Genomic DNA, 21,878 nt, shown 5'->3' with positions numbered 1-21,878 from the left:
CGGCTTGTTGGTTGCCTAGGCAACGGAAGTTCACCGAACGAGTTGAGTGGAAAAAGTATAGACGAAAGGTGGTGGCCTGCTGTCCATTGTTTCTCCCCCCCACCAGTTTTGTAACCCGTTTCCCGCACCGTAAGAGGCCGGAAAATTAGCTTGAAGAGTGAACCAATACAAAAGTTCTCAACCTAAGTGCAAAATCAGTGATGTGAAGCACCGATTCAGTTCCAGGCTAAAGAATCTTCACTTTAGTTTTTGGCTTAAGTATGAACAGTGCCGTGAAGAAGGAGCTGGATTCTAATCATCGAAGGATACGAATAAGTCATTTGATTCTGGTCTTCAACCGCTTTGTCGTATCAAAAAGAACGAATCCATATGCTGTGAGCAACAAATAACAGGAATTTTCTTATAAATCAAAACATGTTTATTTCTTCTTCTAAATTCATTCCATTTTCCCAAAATAATGCCCACATTGGATGCAATACAGTTCTGTTAACGTTTCTTTGCGATTCTCAAAACTTGATACAAAGTCTACTTCCGGTGTAGTCTTCAGTTCTTTCTTCGTTTCGGTTCCTCCAGCGATACTAAACGGTGTTCGAGGAGTGGTCTCCTGAGTTTAGCGAGACAGACAGAAGCCGCATGGTGTTAAGTTAGACGAATGCGATGGTTGCGCAACGATATGGGTTCAGTTTGTGACGAATGATCACAAAAAGGTCACGTGATTCAAATACCAACAATTGTCTTGAAATTGTACGCAAACGATGCATAACACTCAAATAGTATTCTGTAGAGATTGTTTGGCCATTCGGAAGGAAGTCATAACCCACACCCATACACTTTCCGTTCTGCTTTTCGCTTTATATTCATGTTGACGTTGTCCTGGTGAGGGGAAGACTTTCAAGAGCGACCGAGTGCATGTTCCAATATTCGGACATTGAAGGGCACTGGTCCGACATTGGTCAAGGGGGCTAGGGATATAGCCAGAGGGTACATCGACCGGTTGATAAGGTAATGGTTACGTGAATGGCCAATTTGTCGGGGAATCCTAATTGATCACTTATAAAGGGCATTAAGGACATCGTTTGTGACTACTATTCTGGGTAATATACCATGACCCCACGCTGATGTAACTAACACATCACACGTAATCTTTATATTGACCGCTTACTTTATCAGGACTTACAAAACATATGATATACCGTTTCCCTAGGCAGTATTGGAGAAAATGTTACTGGAAGACGTTAGCATACTCACGGACTCTTGTTTACTCCATAGCTGCGCAAAACTTCTCGATTTTGTTGTCGGACGAAGATGACGCATGACCAAATTAGACTTTACAATCGTTGGTCACCAGCCACCAGCGAGTTCTTTTTATGCTGTAGCTGTCCTGATGATTCGATGGAGATGGCTTGTTGGCGATCACAGTTTACAGACAAAACAGTGCCCACGCTCGGTCGCTTGGTATTGATCTGCTGTAGCTGATTGATCGATGTGGATGTAGTGGTGACTGCTGATGAGCCGGATGAATAAAATATCCTTAGCCGTGATGTCGCTTCTTCCACAGCCGCCTGCCGGTTCTGTTCCTCGAAACCTTCAACAGTTTTATTTAAACCGACGACTATTTCTAACAATGTCTAGATGGATTCTGCTTTTTATGTATGCTAAACGGTGCTTGGGTTAATATTTGGGAAGCAGTTGGAAGCTATTCGCTTTCTGGGATATGAATGATGCAATTTTGTCGCGACACTTCGATGCAGTGGCGATGCAGGAGCGTATGTTAAGTAACAGTTGTTCATGAATCACATCGAATGCCTGCATTCGCTGTTTTGTTTTGCTTTTCCGTGCACCTCTTTGTGGTCTCTTCTCCCACTTGATTTTACATAAAACAGTAAAATCTGCTCGTAATTATGCAGCGCCACGACGACCGGGTGTTTTCGAATAGATCTGGTGTTAGAATGCACACTCTCGTATAATCCTATGGTAAATCAACAAGCGATCAATTTATCTGCAATTTATAAACATGGTTTCTGCAGAGCTGCTGTAAAACAAGGCTTGGGCGGAATTACAACTGTAGTTGGTTTTCATTCGATGGCTCGAACATTCGGTGTTGATAATGGTATGACCATACTTTTGATTCGGTAAATTATGTATCGTCTATCTGTCCGTTGAGTTGGGCATTTAAAAAATTGATTCATTCTAATGTATGAACTCGTGTTAGCGTAATCATAACCGTGCCAATTCAACGCTCAGAAGCATACTACACGTGCGTTATGGTTTGAGGATGTATTTATGACATGAAGGTGGTCAGTTAGTGACTTTTTGAGATGGTTTCTCCTCGAAAGTCTACGGTTACTTATGGTAAAAGTGATCATTCTTGAAGAGAATCGTCCGGTTGGTCAAGATTTTACCCCAGAACAAGGTAAACGCACCAATCCGCAAGGCACAAGTATTCGAAGACGATCTTTTCTTTAAATTGAGTTCGTTTATAAATACCAGCAAGAGCTTCAAGAATAACCAAGAAAATAGTTTAACGACCCTTGAATACGATCCAGTAACATACCGCTAAACAAGTAAAGGCTTTAACTGATCATTCAGTCATTTGCTTCGGTATCGTGTTTTGAACATCGATCGAATGTTTGCGGGAAAAAATTGAACCGTGCATTCAACTGACGAAAGTAATGGATTCGTTGTTGTGTGCGGCATCTTGACGGTAAGTTGACCGGTACGACTAGCTAATGACGCGATAACGGTTCAAGGAGACCATCTTGCATTCCGGAAATCGGGTTTGTGACCCGATGAGCTAATACTGGAGAGTGAGCGATCACTCTTTGCTTGTCATGCGCGATGGGGGATCATGTGCCCGCGAGAGGCGTCCCATTCACGCGTAAATATGAGTTGCATCGATATAACACTTACCACTACTGGACTACTACTGTGTATAGTGGCATCGTGGCACTCGCGGTTGCATAACGCGCGCTGGACTGCACCGAGTGCAACGCGTGCCCTCAACTGTGTATGTAGCCATTGCATCAACAACTATTCGCATTTAATAACACACTTACCGCCCGGCACTATGCGCATTTTGAGGGACGGTCGTTGTTTACTTACAGTTTGGCGCATGCTTGTACGTGGCCACCGCACACCACCACAAGCGAACGTCGGTAGTAGATCGGCGTGTCGTGGCCACGATGTGGCTCGGTTTTATTTTTTCTATTACCATTTGCCACATGCCCCTATGTCAACGCGTCGATTGCGGCGCGCAATCTTCTTGCCATCCAATGCGGCATGCACGAGCCGCGGCGTTCTATTGTGGCGCTTATCAATAGTTTGTGTATTGTTATTGTTGTTCATATGCAACTGCTGCAGCTTAAGGGGTAGTGAGCAATGGCTATTGCGTCGCTGGCTTGTCGAGCCTCTCTTAACTTCGAAGCAACTTTGAAAATCGTAAACAATGCAGTATTTCTTTATTTTATTTATTTTATAAGGGAAACAGCGTGATGAATATGTAACGGGGTGAGAGTAATAGTAGAACCATCAAATTATGCTTTTAGAGATTCTACATTCTAATTTTATGTACTATATTCTCCACTTTCTCTTTCTAGAGACCTTAAGCAACGGAGAAGAAGCGACGGATTGATCTGTGCTAAGCATGGCCTTCAGTTTCGGAGGACCTAGTAGCCTACAGTTGGAACTATCTATTTTACTACATCTTTTTACAAGCATAACTTAAGCTGAAAGTGAAAACTACAGATAATAAGAGAGAAAGAAAAAGTTGAACTACTCTTTATTTTGTGTGCTGCATTGTAAAGTTCATTTTATCCGCATTGAATACATTGAAGAGAAGCAAACAGTTTACCGGTACGATCGTGACGGGAACTCTCCGGCCAAATTCTAGTGGTGTTGCAGCAGATTGATAGCAAGCTTAATTTGAGAACGCGTGGTTTTTAGGTACGGCTGCAAAATGGAGGAACTAAAGCACAACCCCTCGCGGGGCAACATCTTCGACGAGGTGGATAGCTACGGGGGTTCGATCGATATCGATCACCACCATCACAACGCCGATTCGTACTCGGTCATGGACGAGGACGGGGACGATAAGGATGACACCAAGCGGTAAGTTGGTGCCGGATGTTGATCCGCGCCCTTGTATTGCTCTCAGTCTTTACTTACGGAACGTTTCTTTGTTTTAGAAAATCTCGCAACCTGAGCGAAAAGAAACGCCGCGATCAGTTCAACCTGCTGGTCAACGAACTTAGCTCGATGGTATCCTCCAACAGCCGCAAGATGGATAAGTCGACCGTCCTGAAATCGACGATCGCATTTCTGAAGAGCCATAACGAGATTGCAGTCCGCTCGCGGGTCCACGAGATACAGACCGACTGGAAGCCGTCTTTTCTGTCGAACGAAGAGTTCACGCACCTGATCCTGGAGGCGCTGGACGGGTTCATCATCGTGTTCTCCTCCACCGGAAGAGTATTCTACGCGTCCGAAAGTATTACCTCGCTGCTGGGGCATTTGCCGGTGAGTGGGTTGTCCTAGGCGAGGGTTCACCTATCGTACCAGAGGACCAAGAGTTCTCCGTTGCTCTCCATTCCAGAGTGACCTGCTGAACATGACCGTCTACGATATGGTGTACGAAGACGATCAGAACGATCTGTACCACATACTGCTCAACCCGACCACGATAGTGGACCCCCTGCAGACGGGCATCAGCCGTGAGAATCAGGTGACGTTTTCGTGCTACATCAAGCGGGGAACGGTCGACTATCGGGCCGATGTGTCGTACGAGCATGTCCAGTTTACGGGCTACTTTCGTGAGTACTCGAAAGTACGAAGGACAGAACCGAGCCAATAACATGATCCTGGTGTCCGCGCATCTTTCGTAGGTAGCGACGTGGACACGGAGTCCCTGATGACGACCTCTCGGTTCAGCGGTTACACGAGCGACGCCGATTCGCGGCTCGTGTTCGTCGGTACGGGTCGGCTGCAGACCCCGCAGCTGATTCGCGAAATGTCGATCGTGGACAATACGAAAAGCGAGTTCACGTCGCGCCACAGCCTCGAATGGAAGTTCCTGTTCCTCGACCATCGAGCCCCACCGATCATCGGCTACCTGCCGTTTGAGGTGCTAGGAACCTCAGGGTATGACTATTATCATTTTGACGATCTGGAAAAGGTGGTGGCTTGTCATGAAGCATGTAAGCGCTACAATACTTCTACTCTTGTGATCTTCCCCTTGAGGGCTCTCAATGATTCAAATCCGTTTCTTTTCTTCCGTTGGTGCGGTTTCTCTCCGCCTGCTGCAGTGATGCAAAAGGGCGAGGGAACTTCGTGCTACTATCGCTTCCTGACCAAGGGGCAACAGTGGATCTGGCTCCAGACGCGGTTCTACATCACGTACCACCAGTGGAACTCGAAGCCAGAGTTTGTCGTCTGTACGCATCGGGTCGTTAGCTACGCGGACGTGATGAAGCAGATGCGCACGCAGACGGCGGGCGACGGCAAGTTCTCCGAGGACGCGGATAGTGTCAGTGTGCACGGTGTGGAGCGCAAGTTCCAGCAATCGTCCTCCCAGAGCCTGCTGGCAACATCGCCGTGGAGCTCGAAAAGCTCGCGGACGTCACGGGTGGCTCCTACGCCCGGCGTCTCACCAACGGGGCTATCGAGCCGGAGCCGCCACCGGTACAACACCTACCACGGACCCGGCTCGGACTCGGCTACGTCCATTTCCACCGAGTCCCATACCAGCCGGCAATCGCTCGTCACGCAACATTCGGTTAGTTTTGTAGATGGGTTCGCCGAACGAAAAACGTCAACTGATATCCTTTCACGTTCATTTTAGCGCTCCCGCATGCGGACCAGCACGTGTTCTACGAAGGTTTCGTCACAGAGTAGTCAACAGGACCGACAGACAGCATCTCACTTTTTGCTCCAACAGCAGCAGCAGCAGCAGCAACAGCAATCTCTACAGCAACAGCAAATGCAGCTCGACCAACAACATTTCCAGACATCGCAACAGCATCACCAACTTCATCTGCAGCAAAATCAATTGCAGCAGCAGTTGCAACAGCAACAGCAGCAACACCGTTCGATGCACCAGCAACTGCAAACCCACCAGCAGCAGCAGCTGCACCCACATCACGCCTCCCAGTCTCAGCCAACGCTCATGGTACAAAGCATCCCTCCCGAGCCGGACATGTACGGCCAAAAGCTGACGGTGTCACAGCAGCAGCCGCACCAAAGTCACGGCCACGGTCAGCAACAGACGCACCCACCGCCAACTTCGCAAGCGCAGCCATCGACGCCACAGCAGCAACAGCAGCACACGGTGCAGCAACAGCTACACCAAGTTACGGCGGCGGCCACGATCCTGACCCCTCCGGTGACGCAGATCATCGGTGCGACCGGGTTCATCGAACCGCAGCAGTATTTGACGGCCATTCCGGTGCAACCTGTACCGACCTTCACGGATACGGCACCGGGGGTGCTCTCACCCAACTCGTCGATCTCCCCGCACGGTGGCTACCCGGTGGTGCACCATCCGGCGGTCAGCGGCGCGGGGGGTGTCGTTTTAACGCCTAACCAAAACCAGGTGCAAGATCAGTTGCAGCGGAAGCACGAGGAGTTGCAGCACCTCATACTGCAGCAGCAGGAAGAGTTGCGGCGAGTGCAGGAGCAGCTGCTGATGGCACGTTACGGTCTGTTGCCCTCGATCGTGTCGCTTCCCTTTCCGGCCACCGGCGGAAATGGGGGACCGGGTGTGATTCCACCGGAACGGTGTCCGACCACCGGAGCGCCGTTTCTGCAGCATCATCAGCCGGGCCATGGGACCGGTGCGTTCCATCATCATCACCACCACTACCATCCATCGTCATCCGGATCGTCGTCGGTGCAATCACAGGCCCACCATTCTCAGCAAGACCAGCAACAGCAACAGCAGATGTGCATACCGGACCAGAAACCGATTTTGCATCCCGATCCGGAGCAGCTTAACTTTACCGATACGGGGCAAGGAAAGCTTTCCGAAACCAGCGAGATGGTTTCATACATGCAGCTGACACCGGTTCCGCTTCATCATCTACAGCAGCAGCAGCAACAGCAGCAGCAACACCACCACCATGGGTCAAGCGCCTCATCTACTTCCACAACACCCGCCTCTTCAGTCCACAACCAACGGCAGCAGCAACTAATGCAGATCGGTGCACCGGAGGGATCGGGTGCACCGGGTGGCAGCAGCATGGGCCTGTTACAGTATCAAATGGCACCGGAGCAGGCGCAAAACCTTTTCGCTTCCGGCATGGAGCAACAGCAAAACCAACAGCAGGCACACCCTCCGTCACAACAATCCCACCATCCGCAGCAGCAGCAGCAGCAACAACAGCAAGGAGCTACCGGCAGTTCCGACGCCGGATCACACACCTGTCCTTCACAAACGAGCGAGTTGTGAGCGGGTTCGGGTGTGTTGGCGTGGACTGTTCGTGAGCAGAACACAACGATCGAGCTTTAAAGTCGAGCTTACTGTGGGTCCGAGTGCGAGGTCCGGTCAGATCGATACTGTAAGAATCAAGCTTTTACAACAACATTATGGTACCGAAGTGGTTTCAAGTTGTCCATCCACCAAAGAAGGATATTTTTCTAAAATAATATTGTGTATAGTGAGCGAATGGAACGATCAATGCGATTTACGTATACACCACTGACCTTATTGTAGCATTAGTGTTAGGAGCAGCGTAGAGAAACGAACTGCAACCAGACGCTGGAGTATTTGTGGCTTAAATTTGAACCTAAGAAATGAAACAAATACAAAGAAAAGATGAAAGTGCGAACGTGTGATGAGGCATTGTAGCGAATAAGCGGTAGGTTTGTAAGCGATGTACGAGCTAGAACACTAGAATAGTCATAAAATGTGGTAGGAAATTAGCAAATAGCATTCCGCAAAACTTTACAAAACACAGCCGATCGATGAAATCGAGTTATAGAAACATTTACAAACCATCCGTTTTGGCGGTGAAATGTCGGGCGGCGGAAGAAAGTCGAAGAAAGTGCTACACTCGCCGTGAACTTATTGGAAGAGAGAAATAAATGAAGGAGAAAAAGGATCGCTCGCTCAGGTTGGTTGTGTACTGCAAAGAAAGCAGAAAGAAAATAACAAGAACCAGCCGTCGTTATTGTCAATTCAATCTGATTGAGTACTTAAGTTTTACCTTGAATGGCTGACTATTTTACTAGTGAAATAACTGGGTATCTGTGCAGTATCACAAATAAATTGGTTTGTAATCCGATCTTTGAGCTGGTTGACCATTCGCTCAACCTAAACTCAACTTAAAAGTTAAAAGCATAATATGCAATCAACTGTGGTAATCACCATGCAAGCCTCTGTACGTTTCTTTTACGCCAGAGAGCGACAAAAACGCTTCAAATCATACACAAAACAATAACGGAACATGAGTCTTCAGAATGTTGCTTCAGGGTTAAGGGTTATTATTATGCTTTACACGATTACTTTCACGCGCCAAGCACAACTGTCTGTTGAACCGCGCCCCCTGCAAACAATATTTCGCCAAAACAAACAGAGGGTCATTTGGTGATGCACTCCGCACACTTGAATGAGACGCTCGAGCCTGCAATCAATACTTTCAATACGTCTAGGTTACGGTCGTTCGATTACGGCCATCCTAAAAACCGTCTTCTGCCAAAAAAGACTGAAAAAAAAAAATCCGACCACCGTTATCACCGTCGGGTTGACCTTGTTGCCGGGAAGTTACGCTTGACCACACTGCCAATTGGCCGTGGAGTGACGCCACCGGTCGGTCGATTGTAGCTTGAACCGCACGAAAGTAGGTTCCGAACTGTTTCTTTCGCACACCGTGTTTACCCCGGTTTTTGGTGGGATGGCGTCGCAGTTTGGTGCTGATAGCGGCCGGCTATCAAATGGCCGGTTAGGGCATTAAGGAAGATGGCCAAGCGTTTTTGTACTGTTTGCTGTACACTGTACGAAAACGACATTTATTTGGCACTTTCAACTCGCTTAGTGATTAATGGGTTTAAAAGTTTGTATAAAAAAGAAACAACTCAGAACAGCATTACAATAGGTAGAATAACAACAAAGATCCTTAACCTTAGCTAAACGCCCCGTTTGTTCGCAGATTTTCCCTACAGCTTCTTGAACGCGTTTTGCAGCACCTCGAACTCGTTGTGGATGTTGCGCATCAGGTTGCTGATCTGGGGCACCGAGTCGAGGATCTCGATGCTCTGCGTGTACGGATCGTACCGGACGCCGAACGGGCGGGGGATCGTGTTGGCGTAGTTGATCATCTTCTGGATCGCGTCTTCGAAGCTGTCGGAAACAAAGTACACCGGTTGGTACTCGGTGATCGGGTACTTTTGTTCGCACGTCTTTGCCGGATCGAAGTCCCGCAGCTCGGGCTTATCGGTGAGACAGTACTGGAGTTCGCCGAAGGAGGACAGCAGCCCTGCTCCGTACGCCTTGAGGGCGCCATTCTGACGGCACATCCCATACTCGACCGTGAACCAAAAGCACTGCGGAATGGAATCAATCGTGAGGGTTTCGTTTCGAATCGAGGCCGGCGATAACTTACCGTGGCGAGCTTCTCGACGAACTCATCCGGTGCGCCGAGTGACGCGAGACCAATCTCTTGCGAGAACTGCGCGAACGAAGGGTCGGCAAAAAGGGGCGCGTGGCCGAGCAGTTCGTGGCACACGTCCGGTTCCGGAGTGTACAGGGGTTTGCTCGGATGGCGGATGTACTGGGTGGAGTGAAACACACGGAATGCCAGCCCGGCGAGGAAGTCACGCGACGACAGCAAACCGGCCACCGGGCGCAACGTGAAGCCGGTGCAGTCTTTCAGGAAGTTCGAAACGTCCTCCAGCTGCGGGATGTTGTCTTCGCGGTAGCCACAGTTTTCGATCAGCAGCGGAAACACGTGGTTGTGCTCGCGGCAGGCGTGCGTCGGGTAGAGCTTCGTCAGCTGGCGGAACACGGTGCGCCAGGTGTCGGTTTCCGCCTCGGTGTAGTCGACGTGCGGCAACGGTTGGCCGTGCTTGTAATTGAACGCTATGTCGGCAAAGTACTTGCGCCGCTCGCGGTACGTCGGATCGGTGAACCCGGGATGATCAGAGTCGAGCTCGGCCCCGTACGAAAGGATCTGATTGGCGAACCGATCAAGATCGCGGATACGGCGTGGGAACCATGGCACGGTTGCTGTGGAAACGAAAGGTTTAGATAAGAAAATGATGGACTAGTCTAGTTGATCTCTCCGTTACCTTCGTTGTCTTTGTAATCGCGTGAGATGATGTTGAAGTAGTTGCTGTGCTCGCGAATCGTTTCGATGGCCGCACTGAGCGTCCCAGCTTTTCCGTCACACTCCACCATAAACTCGTAGCCCGGGCCACGGGTCGACGAGCGGGACTCGATGTGCAGCAAGTTCACACGGTGTTCGTCAAAAATCTTCAACATCTTCGCCAGTGCGCCGGCCTCCTCTTGCTCGGGCGAGAAGATGATGCACACGTTCTTGGCCTCGGCCGACTCGTGCCCCTCCATGATGTACGAGCCGCCTTCCTTGAGGGTGGGCTAAAGGGTGGGAAAGTTAAATTATTGCAGGCGCGATCGTGACAAGCGAGGATCTTCGAAGGAACTGAACGCAATACAGCGCGAGTGGTTCATTTTTATAAGTACTCCCTTCCTGCGGCCGACGACGACGGCGTCGCATTCGGTTCGGATTTCCCCCGTGTCGCAGTTTCACGGAAACAGAACGAGAGATAGGCAGGAAGCAAATGCCGCTTGGGGCAGCACAGACAGTCCGGTGTCCGCTGGTGTTTCCGCAACTTTATTTTCATCTCCGTCGTCCGAGGGTTTTGTTTGCGTTGTAGTGATTAGTAAGGGAATGATGAAACAACTGTCAATGATTGCCCACCTCGCGGTCTCGTTCAGCATCTACGGCATTAAGAGGGGTTCGTTCAGTATCTCTAGGCTGCCCTTGTTTTAGATTCGTATGGACTACAACTATCCGACGATCGGGGGTTCTTGTGGAGCAGAAGAATAGCTCTGGGGGCCTTTGGATAGCCTTCAGGTTTTGTGCAACGGAGACTGCACGTGTGCTAGGGAAACCGGTTTGCGATGAGTCATTAACAAGGTTTCGCTACTGTTGACATTGACGGGGAGGTGATTGTACTGCGCACACCTCCAACGACAGGTCGCGAAGGCATTGGAGACTGCAGAATTGCGTTGCAAGGCACGCGGAACCGAACGTGGACTTTCGCAAGATCACTGATCCGGTTGAACCGGGGCCAAAGATCAATCATTGCGTGGTGCAAGCGATAATGGAGGAGCGATACTAGAGAGCAACTGGTCGGTTACTGAGTAGGTCACTCGCAAAGAAAAGGCGTAGCTTGAGCTGCTGTTGCCACTGCTTTCGACATGCGCAGATTTAGCTCAACAAGAAAACATGTCAAGGAACAAAAACATAGGCAAATTGTGTCTTTTTGAACGATCCCATCACTTAGCTTACGGTCAACAGTTGCAAAAAATTGTTTCCAGTGTCCAATAACTTTCAAAACAACTTTGATACTCGTTGTTGGTTCACATACCCCTTGCGATTCCTGCCTTGCCATCATCGTGGACACACGGTTCAAGTTTGCAGCACAAATGTCACAAAACACTAGCTCAATGAGCGATCCTGCAGCAAGTACCGGCGTTTCAGACGTTCACCGAGCGTGTACTGTTGGTCCTGGCAGCTGGCCAGATAGTATTTAAATCAATCGGGACCAGGCGAGATGCTTGCGCTTAGGTGTGTGGTTCGATCGGTGGCATGGCCGATAAGCTGTTGACCACAACACGCAACAAACCACGACAAATGACCACGATCGGGCTGACCTGCCTCCGGTTATCAGGAGTCGCAGGGAGTGAGCAGCACGACCGACCGAAAGACAGAGAGCTTACGATTCGTTGGCACCGTTGACACTAATTGGGCGCCAACGGTCGATTTGGGCCGTGTCGGACTGATTGTCGGAGTCGGCTTATCAGTGAGCGTCCAGAGCGAAAGAAAACGGATTTGGCAAGTTTTAGATTACAAACTTTAAATGTTATTTTTAATTTCATGTGTTTTTTGTTGATGACCCATCGCCCGGCATCAATTAAACCCGGTCGACGTGGGCACGTGACAGAGTGCGTGGTGTGTGTAGAAACGGGTGAAGGGCCCGCAGACACCGTGAGGCGATCGTTGATCGGTTGCGAGTGACGCTGAGCGCTGATTACGTTCAATCCGTTGTAACTCTTTCCTGGATCGTTCCTGCGACGCAAGCAAAACATTCCGAACAGCGACACGCGGCAAAGGATGCGAACTTGTTTGTGTTTCCAGGCCACTCCTGGCGCATCCGATGACGAAATGTTTTTGTTAGGCGTTGGCCGTTTCTTTGTTGTTTCAGCACGACTTTTGACGTACTTGATCGGGGGATTATTGGACTTTGGTCAACAAGAGAGTCAGATGGGGTGTTGCTTTCGGATAACTATCGAAATGAAACGTTAACGAAACTATCTAACGCGATGAGTACACGGTTCTCTTTACCTCAAGCGCCTGATGTAAACGGTACATGTTGGTACACTTTTGCTTACGGCCAAGGGCGCACAGAAAAATGTGTTACGAAACAAACACAACACCAAAGAATGCACCAAACAGTCTAGATTCCCGGCCGGGTACGTCCGTGTCGCACGAAAGTAAAAGTAGAACTGAACTCTGGAGCCAAGCGGATCGACCCAATACCCCGAGCGGAACTTTCGATCCCACCACCCGGTCACGGTTGGAAGATCGTGTTGTTCGAATCGAACTGGCAGAAGGATCAGCCGAGGCAAAGGGTTAACGACGATAGCGGTCAGTAGGGCTGCAGCTGCATCAGATAGTAACAAGATAAGACGTGAGCGTTAGCATTCAAAGTGGGGGACGATGCATTCGAAATGCCGTTTGGTCGAACAGGTCTGTCCTGTTTCCAGCTGTCCAGCGGCCTGAACACGGTCATGCTGCGACACGTGTATGGAAATCAATCGGACAGTAGGTGAAGCGATCGACGATTTATGAGACTCTCTCAGTCGCTTATCAACAATTTTACATTTAAAATATTTCCGCGGGATCGTCAACAACAATAAACACGTTGTGCTGGCATCGGAACCGTGTTACGTGTTTCATCGCCTGGCGGATAGAGACTTCAGCATCAAACTAGCCAGTGGGAGAAATGGACCAATGGAATGTTTTGGAATCAATAAACATGTGGAACGACGAACTAAATGCGTGACTATGGCTAAGCCTTCTTTATTTTGGTTCTGAATATGTATAGTTTTGTAAAACATTAAGTAACATTAATTATAAGTAACCGCGATTGGACAGACCAGCATGTATAGTTAGCTAGTTACCGAACAATAAGGCGACTCGAGAGCCAAAGAAAGAGTTAAAATAATAATGTCGAATACAAGAAAACAATTCTAGCTTAAGATGCAGCGAAAAGTTGAAGAATAAAACCTTTTGAAGAATAAGAATGTGGAAAGAAAAACATGTCCATTTTCAATTGAAAACCTTAGTTAATTGAGAAACAGATATTTTCAACCGCAAAACAAGAACGCACCGTTGCACAGTGGGAAATTTGTATCCGATAGGTGGACATATTTGTTTTTAGGATGAATCTACGGACGTTTTTCAACGATTTTGTTTTCTTTGCGTGTGTTTTGATTGAATTGTGAAAACATCTTATGTGTAATACACGCGTTCAAGTATGATAAATAACTTGTTATTATTATTGATCGTCGTATTAGGTGATGATGATTTATCGTTGTTGGAAATAATTTTTTAAAAATCATACACACTTTTGTAACAAAGTTTTGATGAAGAAAAAGAAATGGCTGGAGATGTGAAAAACGTGTATATGTAACGCACGTAACGCTTGTTCATCAGCTTAGTTCATCGGCGGTTCGTCAATGTAACGCCCAATGAGCGTAAAAAAAGTTTGTGGTAATTTAGAAACAAGTAATTTTTACCATCCGAAGTATCCAACCTGTGAGCTATTTGAACATTTGATAGAATACTTATTAGTCTATTTCTGCATCCAAAACTTAAATCGATATTATCTACTTCATTAAATACATGATCAACCGCGATATCGCAATTTATGTTTTCCTCCATGATCAAAAATCTTTAACTATATCCGGAAAACTAAGTTTATGGCTTTTCCACTGGCTATGCCCGTCACATATTCAGTTACTCATACTGCACATCGAAAAGGCAAAAAAATTGCCAAAGGAGCGAATTCTACACAAACGTATGTTCGTAAACAGGTAAGTACTTATTACCTGCAAAGTGTACATTCGTTTGTTCGGATACACTCTGTCAACTTTCTATAGCCGCACCCACGTTTTTACCGTATCTTCCAAACCGTCTTTCCGATTCAACTTCTGTTTTTGGGACTTTTTTAAGTAGACAAAATTATGAATAAAACCATTTGGTTGGATTGAAGTTTTATGATTTCTAGCTTTTTATCGACCAAATACGATATAGGCACTGTCAACTTTCTATAGCCGCACCTAATAAAATGATCAATATGCGTGGATTTTTTTCAAGTCTCAGCATTTATTATGAGGATTAATAGTCAGTTGGCTTTCCTGATCGCTGAATGACTTGGAAAATTTTGTTTGTTATACTGTTAACCAGGTTTTTCAATATTTTTCGGTCCATATGTTCCCAAGCTTCCAAAATGGATGCTTTAAGCTCATTAATAGAGCTGTATTGCTTCCTATCCGCATAAATTTGTCTAACCATTATTCCCAGACATTTTCAACTGAATTTAGATCCGGACTTCGCGCTGGCCACCCAAGCAAAGCGATTTTATGGGTAGCAAACCATGTTCGAGTTATCGAACTGGTGTGAATGCTAGCATTATCTTGTTGAAAAACCAATTTTTTCGGCGGTTGGCAGCTGTAAACGGGATCAGACCATCTTCTAGAATCTAGATGTAATCATTAGAGGCCGTTTTACAAGGTGTAAAAGCCAGATTGAGCTTGCCCGCTGAGCAAAACCCAAGCCACACCATCAGAGATCCTCCTTTAAAGTTCAGGGTGGAGAAGTACTCCGGATCTTTGCGTAAATCTCGCCAGTAGCCTGTAAAACCGTCGGGCCCATCCAAATTAAACTTCTTTTCATCAGAAAAGATCACCCACAATAAAAAAAACAGAAAACGGAATTGGTTCTTTTGATGAAAAATATGCTCTTCAAAAAGCAGAAGAAAACCCAAACATACCATGTCCCACCGACATTCCATGTTCAGTTTAGCAAATTCTACACGTTTTTATTGGTGTAGTATGCTTGGATTTGGTGCCTTGATCATTTTTGCTCGAGTTATATTCGGGCTGTTTTGCAAAACCTTGCGAAAAACTTCCCTGCTCACTGGCAGATCCAATGTAGATTTGATTTTTGATAGCGATATTGTCGAATTTGACGCCAATTTAACAATGTTCCAGTTGGTTCTAATCGAGATCTTGATTTGTTTCAGAGTACATTGCACAGTTGCATACCGTTTAGGATCCTTCAACTAACTACCGATCACTTTATTGGATCTCTTTATTGTTCGAGCCATTTCTCGAACAGCAACACCCTCCAGCCTATATGCCTCTATCAATCCTTTTTCTTTTCCACTTAGAACACTTCCTTTTGACGTATTTAAGTAATTCACTTGCAAAACTCGCTATGAAAAATATTCTCGGAAGCAAAACTCAAAGTGCGGCTATAGAAAGTTGACAGTGCCTATATCGTATTTGGTCGATAAAAAGCTAGAAATCATAAAACTTCAATCCAACCAAACGGTTTTATTCATAATTTTGCCTACTTAAAAAAGTCCCAAAAACAGAAGTTGAATCGGAAAGACGGTTTGGAAGATACGGTAAAAACGTGGGTGCGGCTATAGAAAGTTGACAGAGTGTACAAGACAGACATTTTGCTTAGTTTACCTAAATAATAGAAAAGGCATAAAGTTCATCAAGGTAATATGTTTTGTATGTCCATTTCATAGACTACATACCAGGCGCCTCCTTATGCATCAGGAAGTGTTTCCCTAAAATAAGTCTAGAGGACGAACATGGACGCGGTTGGATGCAAAACTTACTGGAAATAGCTGGAATTTCGCTTCACGCGCCGTTCATTCATCGTGTTCGCCGTTTTGTTTTGTTGACATTGCGTGAACGCGCATGTATTCGGACCACGAACCGTACATGAACCGGATGAACCGCGTGTTCGGGTTTTGCCCGAAGATCCGAACCGAACCGCGCCGGAAAAGTCTCGTGCCGGAAAACTCTCGTTCAGTTTCCGTTAGTCGCCCGTTACGAGATGACGCGTCTGCCGGTTTCGGAAGTGTTCCCGTCGTAAGGCGCACGCCACTAGCAACCCAACCGGAAACGGTGTTTTGTGACAATCGGTAACGATAAAATACCTAGCTTGTGCCACTCGGAGTTTGGTTCGGGGTCGAACCTGGTGTTCCGTGCGGAAAAAAGTGCAGCCGGAAGTTGGGGAAAAGGAAAAAAGGAGCATCTTGTTCGTGCTCTTTATGGCCGTTCAGTGGACGCCGACAACGACAATAGCTCCGTTTATGTGAAGGTCAAGGAGCAGCGAGTGATAACAAAAGAAAACGCAGCATAAAGCAATATATTCTGCGGTGGCTATTGTATCGCTCCCCGGTCGCCGTTATTGATGCCACCCGCCCGCTGGAGGATCCCCTTCCGCCAGCGGGTGGCCAGTGCCGATGTGTGGAAACCAAGACCCGAACCGCGATCGGATTCGGGCCCGAAGTGAATTTTTCTCCAGCAACCGAGCGACCACCGCCGCACCGGATACATTCATCCGTCAAAACACCGCACGGGTCGGGAAAACGTCAAAACACACGCACACAGTGGTAGACACCTTGCTGTCTTAGGGTGCCCTTGTCCCCAGGAGCCCCATCGACGGAGCGGGCAAACATTCATCGATTTCCAGTCGACTCGGCATCCATCGGATACCTGACAATAGACATCAGTGAAACAGAGAGAGAAAGAGAGAAAGAAAAAGTCAGAGAGAGAGGGGCATTATGCTGCGAAATACTTTTTTTTCGAACCTTCGCCCTCGTTGTTCCGCCCTAAGCATCCTTCGGGGCCAAAGATCAAAGCAGGCTCTCGCTTAATGTGTTGTCTCCGCTTTTGTTACATTTTTGTGTGATCCGCGCTCTCATGCTTTCGGCATCCGCTTCGCCGGTTTGCTTAGATCGATGACATTCTATTGTGTTTTTTGTAAAGGATTTGTGTGTCCGGTTTTTCGCTGGAATCCACTTGAGCGGCCGGGAAACGGATGCCCCGGGTTTCGGTCCCCCCACCCGGAAAAAAGGGCTCCATTTCCGAACTTCATTACCAAATATTCCGCATCATCTTTGGCTACAGATATTTCCGGGTAAGGGGTCCCCTCCAGGGTCTCTTTTTATGTTTTTAAATTAAATTTTCCCCAAAAAGGGTTCGGAAAAGCTTTTCGGGGAAGCACGGCGCACCTGACTTCACCCGGTTCACCCGACCGAAAAGGAGTCAATCTACCCGGCGAGATGAAGGATGAGAACATTTCTGGAAGCATTTAATTACTCCTGCCGCCCGGTGTTCCACGAATCCTCGTGGGGGGGGCTGCCATTGAATATTCTCTCGTGCCTCGTGCTGTTCTGGCAGCCGGGACGTGTAGCGAACGTTTCATGCCGCAACTGCGGGCCATTTTTCAAGACCCCAGGAACCCCAGGTGCACCGGTTTTACCGGTTCGGCTAAGGATATTTCGTGTGTACGGCATTTGCAGCGGTGAGCCTAGCGGACGAGCCCATCCAAGTGAGCATGTGCTCCAGCGCAGCGTAAGTTTGATACCAACAACAGTTTGGCCGGCTTACAGTGAATTACGGTTCTTCCGGTCAGCCTACGGAGCCGGCGAATCGGTGTGCCGGTGTGCGTAAATGTGTACGTGAGTGTTTCGCTCCCCGTGGTTGCGCATGTGTTTGTGGCGGTGTTGGCCAAAGTTTAACATATTTAGCCTGCTGCGGTACGGCATTCGTGACCAGCGATCCATCATCGTTCGGTGCCGTGAAAGGATTTGGCCGCGAGGAAATCTCGTCCGAACTTGGCGGGTTCCCGGCCCCGTGGCTTTCTTCATATCTGATTCTTTTGCTACAGGCTTTTATTTGTCCCTTCCTTCCCGAGCAGTTAGTGAGTGAGTAACAGAAAGTTGCAGAGAAAAATAAAAAAAACGACGAGATCGGTGCCAAGTTTAGTGCCAAACCGGACGTAGGTTTGGTGAAGCCCCGTGAGGCGGATAAAAGTTAAGTGAAAGGTTAAGAGACGAAAAGCCAAAACTCACGAGAACCAACGGACCGCGGGCGGTGAACTGTTTGCGTGCCACGAACTTCATGCCGGGCGAAGCGGCAAAGGCAACCGAAACCGAGACACCATGACGTTAAGGATAGTTCCTCTGCTCCTCGGTGCCAGCGTGCTGTTGTTGCCGCTTTTGTCGGGCGTGTCCGGTAAGTCCTTTTCGCTAGTCATTAGCTACCCGCGGGTTACCTTATTGAAGCTGGCAGTTAAAAAACCGGTACCGGCAGATGGTCCTTAATCCGAGTGAAGGCTACGCAACTGTCAAAACATTTTAAAAGATCAACGAAAGTTTGTAGTTCCTGATGGCGGTCTGAATGTCGCTATCTTTGAGGAACACGAAAAGCATACGAAGGATATAGATTTTACATCAAAAGTTGTTGTTTTTCTTAAAAAAAGTGGTCAGAGTTGACCCACCAAAAAAAGTACACTGACAATGGCCAACATCTGCGGACCTCTTAGGTACGGAATGTTAGACTTTAAACGATCCTTAGCGAGAATAGGTGGTCCCAACCGGGTGCACGGATGCTATTATCGTCCTTTAAACACACACCAACCTACTTCTGTCAGGAGCATTCTTCTTTGGCTGGCTGCTGTCGCCTGCACGTCGGCTCTGCCCCAAAGTTACGACCGAGAGCCGGAAATTTAGCTACAGTTCGAGCGTGTGAAACGGTGTTTTAGGGCTTTTTATGAACCTTCCTGTCCATAAATCAGCCCGAACGTGGTCTTGTTTGCCAGCACCGCCACTCGCGGTGCTTTCCGGCGTAAAAAGGGTCACATTTCTTGCGAGCGTGCGCCTCGAGGACTTTACATTCAGCCGGAGAACGCTAACTAGCGGAAAGGCAACCCGGTGCGGGCACTTTGGCGCAAACTTTATCCATTGCGTCTACCTTTCGGTGCACCCTATGTTGGGCCAACTGTTGGAAACTATTGCAAACCCAACCACCGTCCCCGCCTGGACCTACGCCGGGGGAGCCAATTCAATTTGGAACACGCGCGCTCGCGCTGCCATCGCGAAATCTGGGAAAGCTGAAAGTGAAGGGGAGAAAAAAATGGTCTCCTTCATTGGAAAGAGTCGCCGGGGGCTCCGCGGAAGAGGGACTTTCGTACGGCCAATGTCAAAAGTGGACGCCACGGAAAAGGACGAAACGAAGTGGGCCCAAAAAAAAAAAAAAGAAAACCTAGAGTCGGCAAACAAAAGGAAAAGTCCTCGAAGAAAGCGCCGGAAAGTTCGGTTAGTTTGCCGAAGTTTGCATGTAAATTCTGGTCCTTTTTCCCGCTGCCTTACAAAGTAATAGATTCTAAAGGGTAGCCGAAGCCTTTCCACCAGAGGGCACGCCAAAGGCCGGTGTACGGGTTTCGGGTTCCGGATCGTCTAAAAGCTCGACTCAAGTAGCCGACTTTGCTTCGGAAGTGTATGAAGGAATCTGTCGAGAGAGAGAGACAGAGAAAGAGAATGAAAGGAAAAGCATTGAAAAGTGTGGACCGACCGGTGAGTGTTTGAAAGCATGCACCACACCATAAACACACACACAAACACACGCGCCACGCGGTGGTCTGTTGATTGTGTCCGTCCCGCGGCATCCTGCTGACGAGCGGCATCCTGTGAGCCCGCGGTCTCGCCTGCGCTGAACATTAATTAAAGTGAACTTTCTGGCGTCGCCGTTTTTTTATTTTCATTATCCTTTGCGGGTACTTATCCTGGACCCAACCCGCGTGGCCCGTGGTGCGTTAATTCTTCGCCACTGTCTGCCTCAGTTCAGTGGATTGCGGTGAGAGGGATAAAAAACGTGGCCAAGAAGCTCGAGATGCTTACGGGGACGCTACCGCTCATCACGCTCCGGACGGGTTGAACGGACTGTTCCCGGTTTTACATTTTATATTAACGTTTCCCGCGGGGTCGCTACGCTTGAGGCCCGGCCATCGGACACGAGTCGCGTAATCAACGCAGTAAATGGGAAAAGTTTTCTACCGTTTAATGCCCTCTCTGTCTGTGTGTGTGTGTGTGTCGCTCCACTCAATACCAGTTGGGCAGCGGTACCACCGTTCCGTACCGTGATGTTTATGAAATGCTCATCATAAAGCTCATATACGGCCCTTCGGCTCCGGCACTGGCCCTGCGAGTGATGATTCTGCCCACGGGCTGCGAATGATGGCATCGAAAAGGCGACGCTAAGCGCTAAAAATGGATCATCAAACGGCACACACACACTCAGACCCTTAGTCGAAAAACATAATTCCAGTTTCCGGGCCAAGCGTTCTCTGGGGGAAGGTCGAGCCGCGAGCGTAACGGTCGCTTAACGTTTCCCCGGGCGCAGTGTAACTTTTTAAATTAACCGTGAATTTGAAACGCCGGTCCTCGCTTCCGGCATTTCGCCGGCGATGAGGGCGGCAGGCTCATCGCTCCAGGGCCATGGGGCGGGAAATTCGATTTAGAGAAAGAATTTATAATTTTTTGCATTCCACCGGCCCGTCGGCCCGGAACCGTGGCTACCTTGGTTCGCTTTTGCGCGTCTTCAGAAGCGGTACCCGTTTCCGGGTATCCTTTAACGCCGCCTTCCCGGAAGCACTTGAAAAGGGGTGCACGTACAAGTGCTGTACGCTGTGTGATTGCTCTCCGCGAAGCTTCGGATCACAGTTCTTATCGGAAAAGCAAAACTTGGAGTCACCATGGAGTCGCCATGGAGTCTGATGTCTGATTTTCCCGGAAGTGGCTGGCTCGTAGTGGGCTCGGCTTCACGCAATCAACGCACAATGTCTTCACAACGGTTGGACGTGGCACGAAATTCCACGCTCGTCTGATTAGCTTCGGAGTTCGGAACCGGGCAAAATACCTGACACCCAGCGTGTGTGTGTGTGTGCGCGCGCGATACTTCCTAATTGGGTCGAGAATGTTTTGGGACGTCGAAAGGTAGGCCAAGATTGTGAAAATTCCGTTTCCGCACTTTTTGTTGTCCCTTCCGCGTCTCGGTTCGTTTGATTCAATTGCCGTGTCCACTAGTGGGCGCTGATGGGCGCGAACTGTTTCCGATAGCCTCCGAACCGTGTGACATCGCTGGAAATCGATTCCGAGCCCACCTGATCGGACCGTTTCCATCGCCAAACGGTTCACCGAACGGGCTGCCGACAGAGAGAGAGAGAGAGAAAGAGGGAGAGCCTCCACTGCCTGGGGCTAAAGTTTGTTTTATTTCTGCGGTAAGCAGGTTAACCGGTAGGACCTTCTTTCCGCCCGGGCAACTTTCGCTTATTTTTCTGCGGCCAGACGCAAGACAGAGAGAGCTCTCGATACAAAGTGCTGGAGGTAATTAAATTTACTGTCTCTTTTCTCAGGACGACCGCGGGATTCGATATCGGTTTCGGTGTTAGTGTCACTTTTCGAACCGTTTTCGCACTGGCCGGGCGGCCATTTTCGGAAGCCACGGACATGATGCATTCTTTCTATGTGTTAGCGATTGCATTTTTTTCGAC

At 48.4% G+C, this 21,878-nt stretch overlaps 2 protein-coding genes across 3 annotated transcripts; one reads left to right on the top strand and one right to left on the bottom strand.

The window, feature by feature from the left end:
• Positions 1-3,896: 3,896 nt before the first annotated feature.
• Positions 3,897-8,071, top strand: LOC128267501 (circadian locomoter output cycles protein kaput). The gene is made up of 6 exons (XM_053004346.1): positions 3,897-4,107; positions 4,185-4,515; positions 4,592-4,808; positions 4,881-5,192; positions 5,301-5,770; positions 5,837-8,071. The coding sequence occupies exons 1-6, from the start codon at positions 3,956-3,958 to the stop codon at positions 7,439-7,441; spliced, it is 3,087 nt and encodes a 1,028-aa protein (XP_052860306.1). The 5' UTR covers positions 3,897-3,955; the 3' UTR covers positions 7,442-8,071.
• An 890-nt stretch (positions 8,072-8,961) lies between these two features.
• LOC128267669 (protein henna) lies at positions 8,962-12,716 on the bottom strand. Of its 2 annotated transcripts, none has more exons than XM_053004557.1 (4): positions 12,579-12,716; positions 10,279-10,585; positions 9,594-10,216; positions 8,962-9,534 (listed from the first exon to the last, which is right to left on the bottom strand). In XM_053004557.1, the coding sequence occupies exons 1-4, from the start codon at positions 12,603-12,605 to the stop codon at positions 9,148-9,150; spliced, it is 1,344 nt and encodes a 447-aa protein (XP_052860517.1). In that variant the 5' UTR covers positions 12,606-12,716; the 3' UTR covers positions 8,962-9,147. The 2 variants fall into 2 exon arrangements, with proteins under 2 accessions (XP_052860517.1, XP_052860518.1); XM_053004558.1 differs by lacking the exon at positions 12,579-12,716 and adding an exon at positions 11,602-11,740.
• Positions 12,717-21,878: the final 9,162 nt, after the last annotated feature.

The sequence above is a fragment of the Anopheles cruzii genome, chromosome 2, assembly GCF_943734635.1.
Source record: "Anopheles cruzii chromosome 2, idAnoCruzAS_RS32_06, whole genome shotgun sequence".
In the NCBI taxonomy this organism is placed as follows: domain Eukaryota; kingdom Metazoa; phylum Arthropoda; class Insecta; order Diptera; family Culicidae; genus Anopheles; species Anopheles cruzii.
Note: the sequence above shows the minus strand (reverse complement) of the source record. Positions and strands in the feature narration are given on the sequence as shown.